At 49.8% G+C, this 16,921-nt stretch overlaps 1 protein-coding gene across 2 annotated transcripts; it reads right to left on the bottom strand.

The window, feature by feature from the left end:
- Positions 1-6,350: 6,350 nt before the first annotated feature.
- On the bottom strand, positions 6,351-11,579 carry Vwa1 (von Willebrand factor A domain containing 1). Of its 2 annotated transcripts, XM_021160647.2 has the most exons (4): positions 11,417-11,561; positions 9,704-10,261; positions 7,753-8,031; positions 6,351-7,672 (listed from the first exon to the last, which is right to left on the bottom strand). In XM_021160647.2, exons 1-4 carry the CDS (start codon positions 11,487-11,489, stop codon positions 7,335-7,337), a joined length of 1,248 nt encoding a protein of 415 aa, XP_021016306.1. In that variant the 5' UTR covers positions 11,490-11,561; the 3' UTR covers positions 6,351-7,334. The 2 variants fall into 2 exon arrangements, with proteins under 2 accessions (XP_021016306.1, XP_021016307.1); XM_021160648.3 differs by lacking the exons at positions 6,351-7,672; positions 7,753-8,031 and having other exon boundaries at positions 9,705-9,866; positions 11,417-11,579.
- Positions 11,580-16,921: the final 5,342 nt, after the last annotated feature.

Raw genomic sequence — 16,921 nt, 5'->3', positions numbered from 1 at the left:
TTGGCAACTCACGGCGGCTATTGGCATGCTGCTGCTTTGCAGTACAAGCCAGAAAGCCAAGCAGACTCCCAGAGCCTGCAGAGTGTACATTACACTCAGGAGCTACTTAGAGTGAGGGCTGGTGCTCCAGGCTTGTGCTTATTAGCCGGTGAGCGCTTCTTGGGAGCCTGCTGATCCAGGTGCCTGCTCTGGACCTAGGGTTGACCTAACCTTTGGGCAAGTGGAAGGTAGCATGGACAGTGGCAGTTGTCACTAGGAACCCACATTTACCAAAGTCAGCGTCTTGGGTCCAGGCATCTTTCATAAAACTGGTTGAGTTCATAGAATTGTTTGGACTGGTTTTTAACACTGGACAAAAGGCAATTTTAAATGATAGAAAAGGAAGTTTAAGGTTTATTATTAGTAGTATTTATTTTTTATAAAACTTTAATTTTTTAAAATCTTACTATTAATGATAATTCTTGAGTGCTGTAACCTCCCTTATAGCCCACCACCCACCAGAGATAGTGGAAAAAGGATACGGGGGAAGTAGACCTGTTTAGAAATGGTTCTTTAGAACAACTCCTGTCTATGTTGTCTGAAAATCAACTTCACTTCACAGGTTAACAGCAGCAGCTCTATCCATTCCCATACACTTCACAGACACACTAACAGTCCAGTTCGATAGTCTGGATGACAAACATGAGTCAGCAGTGGTGACACAACCTAACAGAGACAGCCAGGCCACCGCCTCTATAGGAGGGACCAAGAGGAATGCCAAGAGACGTTCTCAACTAGGCCTCTCTCTTTGCAACAAATATCAGCAAAGATGTGTTGTACAGCTAGCTCAATAAGCAAGTCTAGCTCTGCTTCTGTCACTGTCCAGTGTTTTTTTGATATAAGGTTTCTTTGAGCTCTGGCTCTCGTGGAACTTAGACCGCAGATCAAACTGTCCTGGAACTCAGAAATCTGCTGCATCCCAAATGCTTGGATTAAAGGTGTAGGTCACCACCATTTGTCTTAAATTTAAATAATAAGATTATTCTACCTGTGATCCCTGTTCCCCAACAAAACCAAATGAGTTTCCTAGCAATAGCCAGGCATCACTCATTGGCCATAAGGGTGTTTGTTTGTTTGTTTGTTTGTTTGTTTGTTTTTAAATGGACAAACCACATCTCTCATAACAGTCGCCTTTGAGCTTAGATGGGTAAGTAAGGAGGGTCAGAGCTTTTAAAGCCACACCTTTCAGTCTTTTGCTGTATTTGGTAAGCACATAACCTTTATAAAATTCTGAATCTGAATCTTGACTTTTTCAATTTTTTTTTTTTAAAGCGTGGGCCTAGAGAACGGCTTCGTGGCTAAGAAGAGTATACACCGCTCTTCTAGGGGACTTGAGGTTTATTTCCAGCAACAGCATCAAGCTTCTCCCTGCTGTCTGTAACTCCTTTCTGAAGCCTCTCAACTCACAGATACATGTACAAACCCACACAGGTCATGAACACTATTAAAATTAAACATATTTTTTAAGTATTAGGATGAAGCAGGTGGGAGGATCACTTGAGCCCAGGAGTTCGGTTAGGCTGAGCCATATAGCAAGATTTCGCATTGAAAAAAAGAAGAAAAGAAAGAGAAGGAGAAAAGAAAGTGAGACAAGTCTGGGAAGGTTGGCAAGACCCTGTGTCAGATAGCAGGGGGGTTGATTGATTGATTGATTGATTGATTGCCATTAAGAGGGCAGAGGTATACCCTCTCCCTCTGATCAGCTAACTCTACACCTTACAGTCTGATAGAATGTAGACTGTCTCTGAGATTTAACTATTTATGGATAAATGTCTAGGACATAAGCTTTGGCTCATTCCCCGGCTAGTTTATAACATTATTCTATGTGTGCCACATGGCTGGTTACGACTCCTCGATTTGATGTGTCTGTCTGCTCAGAGTTCGGGTGAATCTCTTCCTGCACCTGACTCTATCCCAGAGTTCCTCTCTCCCTCCCTGACCTCCCAGCACCTTCTATTTTCTGCCTTAGCTAAAAGGCCCTCAGGTTTTTATTGACAGATGATGCTTCTACACAATACACAAGAGATTCTCTACACCTGATGGCTCCTTTAAATATGGCTCTGGTTGCAAGACCATATTTAATTGCAGTGGGCTAACTGGCATTTATGATAGGAACAGTTGATGATTAATCTTGTCCTGTTTCTGCCCAGAGACTTCACACCTCCCACAACACCTTGTCTCACCTGGGTCCTGCTCCCATCTGAAAGCTGAATCTCTTGGGGTTTGTCTGGTCTGCTATCTCACCACACTGTCCTCTTAGGGAAGTTATGATTGATTGGCTTGCTTGCTTGCTTTTCTTTCTTTCTTTCTTTTTTGGGCTTTTTTTTTTTTTTTTTTTTTTGGTTTTTCGAGACAGGGTTTCTCTGTATAGCCCTGGCTGTCCTGGAACTCACTCTGTAGACCAGGCTGGCCTCGAACTCAGAAATCCGTCTGCCTCTGCCTCTGCCTCCCGAGTGCTGGGATTAAAGGCATGTGCCACCACGCCCGGCTGCCTTTTTTTCTTAGAGTTTTTTTAGATTGGAGTTTTTTGTTGGGAATTGAACTCAGGACCTCTGGAAGAGCAGTCAGTGCTCTTAACCACTGAGCCATTTCTCCAGGCCCTTAAACTTTTCTGCTAGGCACACATCATTAATCCCAGTACTGGAAGGTAGAAGCTATTGGATCTCTGTAGATTTTAGGTCAGACTGGCCTATGTTTAGAGCTTTGGGACAGCAAGGACTATATACAAGAGACACTGTCTCAAAAAAAATACATTTTAAAAATAGAATAAAATTTTGGGGAGCTGGAGAGTAAGAGCACTGGCTGCTCTTCCTGAAGTCCTGAGTTCAATTCCCAGCAACCACATGGTGGCTCACAACCATCTGTAATGGGATCAGATACTCTCTTCTGTTGTGTCTGAAGATAGCTACAGTGTCACATATACATAAAATAATTTTTAAAAAAGGTTCTTGCCGGGCGGTGGTGGCGCATGCCTTTAGTCCCAGCACTTGGGAGGCAGAGGCAGGTGGATTTCTGAGTTCAAGGCCAGCCTGGTCTACACAGTGAGTTCCAGAACAGCCAGGGCTACACAGAGAAACCCTGACTCGAAAAGCCTAAATAAATAAATAAATAAATAAGGTTCTTAAAAATCTCTCAATCTCTCTCTTTCTATCTATCTCTCTCTCTCTACACACACACACACACACACACACGTATGTATGTATGTATGTATGTACGTACATACTTAATCAAACCCAGGAAAACAAAAAAAAATGTTTAAAAAAATTTGGCTTTATTTTTATTTTACACACATATATTATATGTGTTTGGTATGTACTCTGTGCATACAGGAACCAAGGTGTCCGGAAGAGGTGTCAAATGTACTTGGTGAAAGCAACAAATGATCTTAACTGCTGAGCCATTTCTCCAGCCCCAGATTAGTTTTATTTCTAATTATGCATATGTGTATATATCTTTATTCGGGTAGGTACAGATGAATGCAGGTGCCCAGAGTGCAGAGACTTTGGAATCCACTGGAACTGGAGTTACAGTGATTGTGAGCTGTCCAGTGTGGGTGCTCAGAACCATACTTTGATACTCTTTTTTTTTTTTTTTTTTTTAAGATTAATTTTTTATGTATACAGCATTCTGCCTGCATGTATGCCTGCAGGTCAGAAGAGGGCACCAGATCTCATTATAGATGGTTGAGCCACCATGTGGTTGCTGGGAATTGAACTCAGGACCTCTGGAAGAGCAGACGGTGCTCTTAACCACTGAGCCATCTCTCCAGCCCTAGATGATTTGGTTTTGTTTATGTGGGTTGGTGTTTTGCCTGCATATGTGTCTGTTGGATTCCCTGGAACTGGAATTAGAGACAACCATGAGCTACCATGTGGGTGCTTGGAATTAAACCCTGGTCTTCTAGAAAAGCAGCCAGTGCTCTTAACCACTGAGAAATCTCTCCAGCTCCCCTCCCTTTGTTTTGAGATGGGGCTTCTCTATATAGCCCCCTGCTGTCCTGGAACTTGCTCTGTAGACCAGGTTGGCCTCAAAGTCAGAGATCTGTCTGTCTCTGCCTCCCAAGTGCTAGAATTAATGGTGTGCACCATCACTGCCCAGGCAGAACTTTTCTTTTTTTCCACAATGAAAGATCGCTTCATCCAGAAACAAACAAACAAACAAAAAACGTCAGGAAAGACACAGCTATTGCATCTGAGCTTCAGGGTTCCTGTCCTGTCCTATTTTCCCCAGCAGAAGGCTATCTTCAGGGCTATAATTCTGGGGGTTCAACAACCTTTATTACTGTTACTATAGACTGCACAGTTCCAAGGTGGCAGTAGCTATACTGAGTAGTCCCTGACTGCCCAGCCACTCTTGAACCTGGACCTCAGACTGCCCCACCATCTGGTTTCTCATAAACAGCTTCATCCCAAGAACATGAAAAGCTAAAGAGCAGAGACCTTCATCACTACTACCCTCTGCAGTGTGAATCCTCTGCATGGTCACAAGGACATGGGCACCAGCACTTGCAGCAGCCTCCCCCTCATAGTATCCAGGATATTCTCAGTTCTGCCTCCCCAGCTTCCTGGATGCTTCACATTTTACATGGATCTCAACCAGGAGCAACCACAAAACAGCCAGCCCTTTCTGGTATCTTGGTATGTACTGAGAAGCAGAGTGGCCATTCTTGGCATGTATGTTAAGCTTTGGGTGGCATCTGCCACTGCTCATCACCCTAGACACTGAGAGAATAGAGTTGGGACCAGAGGAAGCACAGAGGCAGGAGGCATTTTGTGGCAAACAACTAATAGGAAATCCCATCCCATTAAATTATTTCCTGGAGCCGGCAAAATGGCTCAGCAGATAAAGATGCTTGTCACACAAGTCTGACAAAGTTTAAACCCTGTTTCCTATAGACTCCCTCAGGACCAGCACTAATCTGAAATGTATATAAATTCAGAGGTTGCTGGAAGTAGTGGTGCATGGCTTTGATCCCAGTCGTCGAGAGGCAAAGACAGGTGGATCTCAGAGACCAGAGTTCAAGATCAACCTGGTCCACAAATCGGGTTCCAGGACAACCAGGGTTACACAGAGAAAACCTGTCTCAAACCCACCTGCCCCTCCCCTTCCACCACATAAACACACAAAAGGAAATGCCTACTAAATTTAGAGATTTAAGATGTGCCTGGGACCATGTGAGGGCAGCTCCTTTGAGATGAGGACCGTAGAAGAAGCATTCTATGTTATCTCCGTGGGAGTGCAGGCTTTCACCTCTACCACCTGAAAATAGATGGTGCTGGTGTTAGGTCAAGATGAGCTTGTACTGAGGATTTATGTGGAAGTGGACTCCCACCATCAGCTATGTGTCTTCTGCCCTTCCTACTTTCTCAGGATTCTCGTAAGGTTTTTTTTGTTTGTTTGTTTGTTTGTTTTTTGTTTTGTTGTTGTTGTTTTGGGGTTTTTTTAATGGTTTTTCGAGACAGGGTTTCTCTGTATAGCCCTGGCTGTCCTGGAACTCACTCTGTAGACCAGGCTGACCTTGAACTCAGAAATCCACCTGCCTCTGCCTCCCAAGTGCTGGGACTAAAGGTGTGCGCAACCACGCCTGGCTTTTGTTTGTTTTTGTTTTTGTTTGTTTGGTTTTTTTTTTTTTCCAGACAGAGTTTCTCTGTACAGCCCTGGCTGTCCTGGAACTCACTCTACAGACACACATACCCCAATGGCTTCTGCTCCATGAGCAGGTTAGGGCCTTGTATCTCAAGCCATCGTCACAAAAACAGCCACCTCCCACAAAAACAACACGTTCAGCGCATGGCCAGTGCTCCTTTGGGTGTCCAGGATGAGCCTTACCGTGCTCCCTCAGGTTCTCCGGAAATGGTAGAGGGCAAAGTCTCAGGAAAGCCACCTCTGCTCTCTTCATACCCAAAGTCTACCCCACCTCTCTCAATACTTAGCTCCTGGATCTCACTTGTAGCCAAAGTAGTGTAAGGAAAACATGTAAGCAGAGGGCTGAGCAGTATACAGTACAGCACAGGCTATGGTGGGGACACTCCTGTAAAGCCTCCTGCCCTCTGAGTTGTAACAGCAACAACTTGACCTACTGCAAACACTGGATCGCGGGCTGCAGAAGTGAGGCCCTGGTATGAAGCTGGCAGGGAACATGGAGGGACAGAAGCCTGAATGATCAATGTACAGATGCTGCAGACCTGCTTCCCCTCCTCCCCAGACATAACAAACCCTGTACATCCAACCTTTCATGATGCCCACACAAGTACATAGCTGGGGAGAGTTTTGACGAAAAATAAAGCATTTTAATGAGACTGCAGGCACAGTTTATGTCTGTCTTACTGTATTGTTGTTAGAGTCTGGGTCATTAGTGGGGAAGAGAGATGAAGTAAGCTTGGGTTAAGGCAAGTGATTCTGAGAGGAGAGGAGAGGCCTACATAGGGACTTGAGAGGAAACCTGTTCCTGACCACCCTTAGGTATCTATCAGATGCCCCAGGGTAATGGTGATGGCAGGAGGTAGCCCACCTGCATGACACCTTGCTCCCTACACTAAAGCAGGAGGCTCCCTTAGAATCTGTCATAGTGGGGCTCTCCTATCCCCGAGGCCCTAAATGCCAAGGTCTCGTCCCATTCCTGTGAAAAGACTCTGCATCCTTGGCACTGATCAAGGGCCCAGTGCAGGTCCTGGGCAGGAAGGCAGAGTCAATGACCCTGACAGATCCTGGCCTCCAGGCTGGCAGGACATCTTGATGAAAACCAATTGGCAACATCATCAGCCTCCCAGCATACCCTCCCTATCTTTCCTTTCCCTGAGGAAGTTTTCGGGAATCCTGTCTACACTAGTCTCTCTTCCCTTTCTCCTACCCACTTTCTAGGCCCAGGCAGGACCTGGATGGTACTGAACGCCAAGCCATGTGTAGTCCCTGCCACCAGAGGGCCCAGCCTTTGGCACAGGTTGGAAACTCTGTGGCCTCCTCTCCTGAAGGCTTGTCCTGGGTCTTATATCCTCAACCTGACCTCAGACACTGTCCATCCCCTCGCCAAAAGTTGCCCAAGGACCACCGTGTGCTCAATTCCACTGGCAACCGGAGAGGATTGCCATTGCGCGTGAGGCTACCAGGGTTGCCACTGGTTTCCCGGAAGTTGGGCAAGGGCGGCGATGACCAGTGTGAAAGGAATTACGCTGGTCAAAGGCAGGACCGGCATCCCATCTCCCCACCCCACTCCATCCACAAGAAAAACCACGAGCAGCAGTGCCTCTCTCTCTGGGCTAGGGAAGAGGGCCCCTGGGGTGAACGAGGCAAGCAGTTCAGGGCTCCCGCGGTCCAGCCTCCGGCCGCATGGACTGCGGAACACGGGTCCGCTCGCCAGAGGCCGTACAGGCCTTAGCCGACAGCGCCCTCTGGCGGCCAGAGCGGAAGGCGGCAGTCACAGTCACCAGGTAAGTGGTGCAGGGCGTCAGGCCCTGGATAGTAGTGCTGTTCTGGCCTGCTGGCACCTCCACGCGCTCTAGGGAGCCGCCCTGCAGAGTTCCGAGCTGTACATGGTAGCCGAGAGTGGAGTCCGGGCCAAGCGCGGGGGCCCAACTTACGCGGAGGCTGCGCGGCCTAGCATGCGAGATGATGATGCGTTCTGGCCCGGCCTCCTCTGCGAAAGAAGAGGATAGTTGCATGGAGGAGTGGCCTTCTCATGCCACCCTGCCCTCCCATGAGATGCCCCTGCCTCACCTTGCAGTGTGCGTACTCGCACGTGCTGCGGCCTCAGGAGGTGCACGTTGGACTCAGGCAGCAGTGATACTTCATAATCTGTGTCCGGGTCGAGATCTGTCCAGGTCCAGCTGGTAGCATTCCCGGGCAGCTGTTGGCGTCTTGTGGTTGCCAATTTGCCACTGGGTACCAACTCCAGCACGTAGTAACCAGAGTCCGCTGTCAGCAGGGGCGGCCAGGACAGGCGGAAGCCATTGGACAGAACCTCCGAGGCATGAAGCTGTTGTGGCTGCATCGCATCTAAGGGTGGTTTAGTGCTGGAGTCAGGGAGCAGAAGTGGCCGTGTCACCAAATGGGGCTCTCACTGATTTGGAGAGGACCCGAAGATTGGAGCCCCCAATAAAACAGGTGAGGCCTTCTGCCAAGGAGAGGCAGGAGCCAGGTAGGTATACACCACCAGTAGATGCTAATGACTGGGAAACTCTGACTGGGCTGATAGAAGGACAGAGAGGAGTATAGCCCCCAACTCTGGGCCCCATCATAGATTTCCCTGCCTACTTCACCACAAACCCAGACCTATAAGATATAGTGGCTTCTCCTCACCCAGACAAACAACCTGGATGAAGGTACCGCAAAGGTGGCAACACTCACAATATTATCTAAGAACAGAAGTCCAGTCCACCAAGACTGTATGGCCAACATGAAATTTGTCGTGAGACAGACATATTCTGAACAGTTTTGGAGGAGGGAAACAGACCAGAAGCTGTAGCCAGAAGATGGGAGACTACATGTTAATGGCCCCTGGAGCAGTAAAAATGTGACAGAACCCAAAAGCAGCTGGACCTGCTGGACCTAAGAGTGAGGAGAGAGTAGGACCTTCCTCTCCGAGAGTGGGAGGGGGACTCCAGAATGGGCTCCTGTGCAGAGACAACCAACACATGATCAGCAGCCATCTGATCAGCTTGCAGCTGAGTCTTGGTAGGCCATCCAGATCTTGACTTTCTTGCTGATGCTGGGTGCTAAGTTCGGTCAGCTGGGCACTCATTTTCCTGCCCAGCCTCCCACTCAGATTCTGGCCTTAGTTACAGACGTCTTCACCCTAATGTTTATCCCTGGTGATACTCTCTTCTCCTTCTGCCCCCTCCAGGTTCATCTGGGCCTATTGGCCCAGGGTATACCAGGAGATGTCCTTAGAAGATCTCTTGAGGCAGACCTTTCACCCCTTTCCAACCCATAGACCCACACCTTCCTCTTTAGTGTAGATGATTAACCTGCAGTAAGAGACTTGGTAAGAATGCTACCCTGAAGTGATAGCATTCTTCAGTGCCCTCCACAGGCTAAGCCAAACACCAGGCTCTTAGTCTCCAGCCCCTTCCTTCTCCTTGGGTGACTGACGATAGGAGGCCCAGGAGAAAGCAGGTGCTTAGGTCCTACAGCGGATCTTCCTTGTTCTGGCTTCCCCAGCAGACCCCACAATAGACACGATTGAAAACCACCTCAAACCCCTCCCTGACTGTGGTTCCCTAGCATGGAATAGGTAGGGCCCAAGCTTTGTAGGAGACATTCCCTGACCTGTTTGGTCACTTCTCTGGGAATTATGGGACTGACAAGCCATTTGGTCCCTGGATATACACAAAGGCACATGATGCCATAGGCATACACCTGGGGGAGCCCTGGACCTCCTTTATCCGCTGTACTTGGCCCCTCCACATGCACCCCACTCAAAGTAGCCCTCAGTTCATTAGCCTTGGGAGTTCCCTGGTCTGGGAGTCCCATCTTGAAGTGGTTACTCAGATCTGCCACATTCTCTCTATAATTCAGGTGTCAAGGTACATGTAAGCATCCAGAAGGATGCAGAGAATATGTGGGCCACTGTCACATACTCATGGGTTCTCCCTGGTCTCCACACAGATCCTCTCCCTGCAGCAAGCTGTCAGCTAGGGATTCACAGGACCTGCCTCTTCCCACCTACCAGTTATGGAGCCCCGCAGCTCCCGGGCAATGATAGGAAGATCATCCACATCCACAAAGTGTAGGTGCTTCTCGGCAGGAGCCGAGGCAGCTGCCAACAGCTCCAACAGGTTGCCTCGGCCAGTGCTGACAATGAAGATGGTGACACCCAGGTCCTTGAGCTCCTGCATAGGGGGGCCCACGGGGTCGCTGGAGCCACCATCTGTCACCCACACCAGCACCTTGGGAACCCCTTGCCGGGCACCTGCTTCCTCAGCAAACAATTGTTCTTTGGCATAAGCCAGTGCCAGGCCTGTGTTGGTATCACCCATACGTTGGGGTGCAACACGGATGGCATCCTGTATAGCCTGGCCTGAACTGTACTGGTCGAAAGTAAACTCTGTGTGAGGCTGGCTGCCCACGTGCACCAGACTAGCACGCAAAGCCCCAGGTCCGAAAGGCATCGTAGCCACCAGCTGCCCCACAAATTCCCGAACTCTTGAGAACTCATAATGTGACACGCTGGCTGAGCTGTCCAACAGGAACAACAGGTCCCCCTGGGGGTCTGATGCTGTGGAACCTAGAGGGAAAGACAAGGGGTTCAGCCAAGGTAGCCCTGCCAGACACCCCCTTGCCCAGGGCAGAACCACCCCCAAAGGTCTGAACTTTCTTTAAGCACATGCTTGCCTTTGCCCAAAGATACAGGTAGAGAATCTTCAGAATGGGGCTATAAAAGCCAACAAAAAGCTCACACTCTCCTCTGGTTCCCAACTGTACAATGTCCATGTACCCAGGGCATCCTGGGCTGTCCCCGTGTTCCTTCTGTAGGTAAATGCTGACCCTTGCCCTCAATAGACACTGCATGCAGGTAGAACATTCTGTATTCAGGAGGGGCCTGAGCCACTGATACTTGATTTTTAGAAGGGCCACCTCCAGGATGAAGTTAAGCGAGGTAATTCATCTTCCAGGTGAAGCAATGGACTCTGAGCCCATGGGACAACAGGAGAGGATGGGAGAACAAGAGTGAAGAGATGGGGAAGACCACACACTGAACAGCCCTTCCTGCCCATAAGAGGGCCAGACTGGAGTCCTGACTGGTTACAGATGACATCACCCCTCCCCTCCCCTGGCCCCCATCCACTGCTTCATCTGTACCAAGAAAGCAGGATATACCCACCCGCAGCAGCCTGAGGACCCAACCCTTGTCTAGCGAGCCTCCCCTTTTATCCTCTTTTCTTCCTGCCCAGCCGGCTGAGGTACTGATGAGACCTTCCATCACTAAGACTCAAATACGCAACAGCTCTCAAGTGCCTGGATTTAGTCCTGGCTTTGGGGTTTCCCCTTCATGGTGTGGCCATTCCAATATTCTTACCTCCTTTCTACTGAGGGACCTTTCAGAGGTAAGGAAACTGAGTCAGGGAGACCTCTTAAACATCGTTCTCCACAATCCATGTCTGAGGTGGGGGGTGGGACGGGACGGGGGGGGGGGAGGGGGCGGGATCGGGGAGGGGAGACCGTAGCCTCAGGCGCTCCAAGTCCAGCTCTAACTCAGTTGAGTCACCAAGAATGCCTCGGAGCGCCCACCGCAGGTGGCTGAGGTGCTGGTGTGTGCCCCACTCGCTCCCCCGGCCTTCCCACCTACTCGTTCGGCGGCTGCACCTGGACAGTTCATGACCCGCGTGGGCAGCAGCGGATCTGCTATGAGGAATTGGAATACGGGTTTCACCACACTTACCGCGCTCTATGCTGCTCCGCGCCAATGCCAACCGCAGACTCAAAGCCATGCTGAACGCAGTCCAGAACAGCATCGCGCCTAGAGTGGCGGGCTCTTGACCGACCACAGCTGGCAGCTAACTTGCCCTCCTACCGTGAGTCAGGCCCCACCCACCTCGGAGAAGCCACACCCACTCGCGGCCACTCCTGCTTGGGAGGCGCGTGCACTCAGTCGCGCGCGCAAAGGCCAGTCTGCACAGACTGCACGGTGATGCATGCCATAGCGGTCCCAGACTTGCGGTGACACGCAGCAACCACAAAGGCACATAGGTGTGGGCATGTGCTGACAGACATTCCCATCTCTCTTTTGCAGACGGCAATATGTGTTGTCCATATTCTCCACCTCTCTCCTCTTCCCCTACCCCTTAGGGTTCCCGCGCAGTTCCTGATCTGCAAAGCTCCTGAAGACAGGAGAGGCTTACAAAACAAAAGAACCTTAGAAGTGGGGCTATACAAAGAAGCAACCTTCTCTCAACAAGGACCCAATTTGGCTATAAACTGGAGGAGCAGCCGGTTTTCTCCAAAGACTTGAAAGCAATGACACAGCCTTCAGAGGAGACAGGAGCATATGAGAAGCTTTTTACAGAATGAAAAGCCCCCACCTTGCCAGAACTAACACCTGAATTCTTGGAGGAAAAGACATAGTGGCCTATTGCTGTCCTATACACTACCCAAACAGGGCTCCAGGGCTACACCCAGGTCAGACCCCAGCAGGATTAGAGACCCACTAGCCATCTAAAGCTGGGTCCTGCAGTCAGTGCTAAGCCCAGACCAAAGGAAGTTGTCTACAAGTGTTGTTCACAGGACATTGAACCCTTCAGAAGGGCTGCACAGACCGCGGCCCTTAAGATGCTTTCCTGTAAATAATTATAGTATTTGGAATGGAGGCCCACATAGGAGGGAGTGTTGTCTGGCAGGATGTCTCCTCCCTTCCCACTCTCAGCAAGAGGATGCTCAGCAGGGAGGACGGATGGGACTCAATGGTTTTACTTCCTCCATTTCTGGCAGGTGAGACACTGTGGGGCCTTGAGGACTGTGCCTGAGCTCTGCTTTGCCTAAAAAAGGAAGCAATACGGCTGAGCCTGAGAAGCTAGCTGCAGGAACAAGTAAGAGCTATGTCCTGCTGCCGTCCCCCACCCCGTTGCCGGGAATCTTGGCACTGGGTGTTGGCTTCACTCCACAGACCTCAGGCCTCAGAATGGACCAGAAAGTTCTTGATGCTTCTGCCTGAGCCTTGAGGGTGAGAGCAGTGCGCGTGAGTCCCTCAAAGACTGTGGACACCAACAACCTCCAGCTCCAGATACATTGTTGCATTGTGAATAAGCAGAGGACACAGGGTATCCAGAAGAATCCTACTCTGCCGGGGAGCTGGGTCTTAGAGGAAGGAGAGGCTCATAGCCCTCAAGCCTACAGTCATACCTCAGTCTGCCCTATTTCCAACCCTTCTGGAAAAAATGATCAGGTCTTCTTGGCTGTGACTCAGGGAAGTAGCTTTCTCTTTCCTTTGGCCTCACCATCAGATGGAGAGGGTACAAAAGACCCAGTCTCCACCAAGCTCTATCCAAACTGGGCTCAACCTGCCGGACTTGGGTTCAGGCCAAGTTGCTTCTGCTGCCAAATTCCTTGGGACACCCTTTCTATCATCCATATCCCCTGCTCAGCCACCAGAAAAATTTTATCCTTTTGTCTTGCAGTGTTCCCCACCTTCAGAAAACACACAGACGCCGGGCAGTGGTGGCGCACGCCTGTAATCCCAGCACTTGGAGGCAGAGGCAGGTGGATTTCTGAGTTCGAGGCCAGCCTGGTCTACAGAGTGAGTTCCAGGACAGCCAGAGCTACACAGAGAAACCCTGCCTCAAAAACAAAAAAACAAAACAAAACAAAACAAAACAAACCCCCCCCCCAAAAAAAAGAAGAAAGAAAGAGAAAAAAAGAAGGAGAGAGAGAGAGAGAGAGAAAGAGAGAGAGAGAGAGCTCACAGACATCAAAAGGGCTATGGGACTTGCCAGGGATGCAGTGGTCAAGGTCAGGTCTAGACTTGAGGCAGTCACCAAAGGAAGCCCAGACACAATAGTCCAGGAGCCTTGGAAGACAGGTTCATGGGAGGAGGAAGGGCAGAAATGTGGTCTCCCAGGCAAAGATGTGCCAGGCCAGGGAGACCCTGACCCTTCTGTCCTCAGCCTCCAGGGACTGCCCCTGCTTGTTCCTGTCAATCTAGGAACCTAAGAGGAAGGACTGCCCCCGATGCTAAATCTATCCTGCCCCCATAGCTTTAGCTTAGGACAGAGAAGCCCTATGCCTCATTTCCTGGAGGAGCTGGCCCACCCTGTCTGTCTGCAGGTAGGTGGAGGGGTTTCCTGAAACCCAAAGACATGCTTTTAGTAGAGTGCCCTGCTTCCAACCAAGGACCAAGAGAATGTTCCTTCCCTCCCACAGCCAGGATTCTGCAGAAAAGAAGGGCCTTTTGTCTACAGATGGCTGTGGTCATGTTCAACCCTAGGGAAAAGGGCAGCTCCTGGGGCCTCTGACCTGACCCTTGACCTCAGATGAGGACAGAGCTGCCTGCCCTGCCCCTGCCCCTCCACCCTAACTGTGAGCTGCTGTTTGTCAGGCTGGTTCTGTTGTTGTTTTTCATGGAGGGACACTGCTGGCTGGCTCACTGACTCATGCTTAGCTAGCCTTCTTATACAACTCAGGACTGCTTGCTGAGGCAATGGAACAGTCCATAGTGAGCTGGGTCCTCCTACATCAATTACATAAAACAATCCCCCACAGACATGCCCACAGGCCAGCCTGATCTGAGGATCCCTCAATTGAGACTTCCTTTTCAGATAACACTGGGCTCTATCAAGTTAAAGCTAACTAGGATGGTTGCCAATAGGGAAATTTCTCCCACTTCCACCAGGCTGAAATGTCCTAAAAATGTCATGTTTCTTTTGTCTTTTTTCTTTTCTCTTTCTCTTTAATTTTTTTTTTTTTGAGACAGGGTTTCTCTGTGTAGCTCTGGTTGTCCTAGAACTCACTCTATAGACTAAGCTGACCCCAAACTCACAGAGATCTGCCTGTCTCTGATTCCTGAGGGCTAAGATTAAAGGCATGAGGTTAAAGGCATCTGCCACCACCGTCCAGGTTGTCCTATTGTTTATATCTCACATGAAAACCCAAGGACATACCAGAACACAGAAACAGGAAGAGTTGGGGTAGCTCTTGGAGGCCTGGGACAGTGAATGGGGTGAACCTGGACCCTATAACCCCATCACAGCAGTCAGGGAGCAGCCCAGAGCAGCAGGGCTCTCTGCTCCCTCCTGCTGTCTGTTACACTTTCTTCTAGACCAGCTCTGGTGAGGCAGACGCCAGAGCCTAAGAGTGGGTCTGGAGATCTAGGGTCCTTTTCCATCTTCAGGGTCTAGAACTGATCCAAACCCACTTTCCTTTCAGCAAGAGTGGCAAGGAAGACAAAAATGGTTTAGTGAGCAGTCTGGGCATGGGATGAATGCAAGTCTCCCCTTTATTTACCCAGTCCATCACCCAAATCTCTGTACAGAAGACACGGGCACTGGGCCAAGGCCTGTCCTCACAGTACTGCCAGATAAGGACTGAGCAAGAAAGCCCTATGGTAGCAAACATGCAGGATGTTATGATTTGAATCTAAAGTGATCCCCTAGACTCATGCTTTCAACATTCACTCCCTAGCTAGTGGTATTTTTGGGAACCTATGAAGCTGTAGGAGTCTGTATACCTGTAGGGGATTATGCCTAACTGGTAGAAATAACACTAGGGACAGGTCTTTAAGAACATTCCGTTGCTATGGTCTGAGTTGCTGTTACCATACCTACCATGTTGGACTGAAACACTTTGAGCTAAAGCAAATCATTTTTTGGGGGGATGGGGTGGTAAGTTTGGAGACAGAGTTTCTCTGGGTAGCCCTGGCTGACCTGGAACTCACTTTGTATACCAAGCTAATCTCGAACTCTGTGCTACATTGTTCCTGTCAGTTGTCCTATGGTGGTCACAGCTATGGGATTACAGCTATAGGTTACAGCTAACAGTAACAAATACACATGGCTACTAATTTCCCTAAAAAGGGTTTAACTGTGTAAGACCAGGGAATTGGTAGGGACCCGTGGTAAGAGCTCTGAGAAGGAAAGGCTTCCGGAGCAGATACAATGGCAAATGCCAAGACACAAAGGGCTGTGAGTAAGAGTGCAGGTGTATGGCAAGATGCTTGGGCTGGGACAGAGGCGGCAAGCCAAGCTCGGTAGCCTTCAGACCACAGGGGCTGATGGGATTCTGAGTACTAGAGAGAGTCTTGGACGAGGTTGAGATGAGGCAAGGATGGCTGACTCCATGCTTCTAGCCATCAGAGGTAGACTACAAGCCCCACATGTGCCACTAGCTGAGTAGTAATGCTCCATCTTGACACGGGATCCCCAGCTGGGGTCCTGGCTGGAATGGTTCTGTTAAGAGGTGATCTGGGGCTGGTGAGATGGCTCAGTGGGTAAGAGCACCCGACTGCTCTTCCGAAGGTCCAGAGTTCAAATCCCAGCAACCACATGGTGGTCTCCAAGGGGAGAGTGTTCCAGCTGTGGGGACCTGAGGGATTCAGGAGGAGTTGCCTTTGCTCTCAGGGACAGCACCAGGTCTTCCTACTCAGCACCCCACCCCCACCCCACCACTCCACCCACACCCTGCCACCACCCCAGCCCCACCTCAGTTCCTGCCTCTACCAGAGATGCCTGGGAAATAAATAAGCAAGGCTAGAGCTTAAGCCCAGACTTGAAGCTGGATGGACAAAGCTGGCTAAACACAGAGTCACTGCTAGCAGATGCTGTCTGCGGACATGCCTGCAAATACTTTGTGAATGAATAATTTAAATAAAGTGGGAATCTCACTGAGCCCAGTCTCTTTACCTGTGATAATGCTCTGACTCAAAGCATAAGAGGAGTACAGACAGAACACAGCCTTGCATATGTGCCTACACCTGTCAGGTTCTTTTTTATAAGGCAGGCCCTGAGTTACTGGGAAAGAAGTCTACACCCAAGTGGAGGTCTTGCCTGGCGCACCTTGAAGTTTAAATCTGTAGCCCTGAGGAACTGGTGAGGAGGGAGGAGACAGAGGCCCTTAGAAGAATTAAGGTGCTCTGAACTCTCAGGCCAGACATGAGGATCCTAGGTTCTAAATGTTTCTGTCATGAGTTTTGCTAGGTAAGAGTTAGGAGATACACACTTGTAGGGACTAGACACAGTACTGCCAAGGCAGGAGATAGTAGGTTATGCAGGCCTACCTCAGGGATGGGAAGGAAGCACTGTGACTGAAGGCCCAGCCCCACACTTTCCTTCAGCCCCAAACCCCCCTTTTCGGACCTGTCCAATGGTGGTGGAGAGGGGGACAGTGACCCCAGACCTGTGTCTGGTTGTATGGTGAGCTAGCTTGTCTCTTCAGCACTCAGGCTCTAATTGACCAGCTG

This window comes from Mus caroli, unplaced genomic scaffold (genome assembly GCF_978045245.1).
Source record: "Mus caroli unplaced genomic scaffold, Mus_caroli_1 scaffold_6, whole genome shotgun sequence".
Lineage (NCBI taxonomy): Eukaryota > Metazoa > Chordata > Mammalia > Rodentia > Muridae > Mus > Mus caroli.
This window is presented reverse-complemented; position numbering and strand designations above follow the sequence as displayed.

Excerpts from the sequence above, each read along its gene's own strand:
- Vwa1 (XM_021160647.2), bottom strand. The coding sequence starts at position 11,489 with ATGCTGTTCTGGACTGCGTTCAGCATGGCTTTGAGTCTGCGGTTGGCA. Across the intron at positions 8,032-9,703 it reads GCTGCGGGGCTCCATAACTG|ATGCGATGCAGCCACAACAG; the intron begins GTAGGTGGGAAG and ends AACCACCCTTAG. Across the intron at positions 7,673-7,752 it reads GCGAGTACGCACACTGCAAG|AGGAGGCCGGGCCAGAACGC; the intron begins GTGAGGCAGGGG and ends CTTCTTTCGCAG.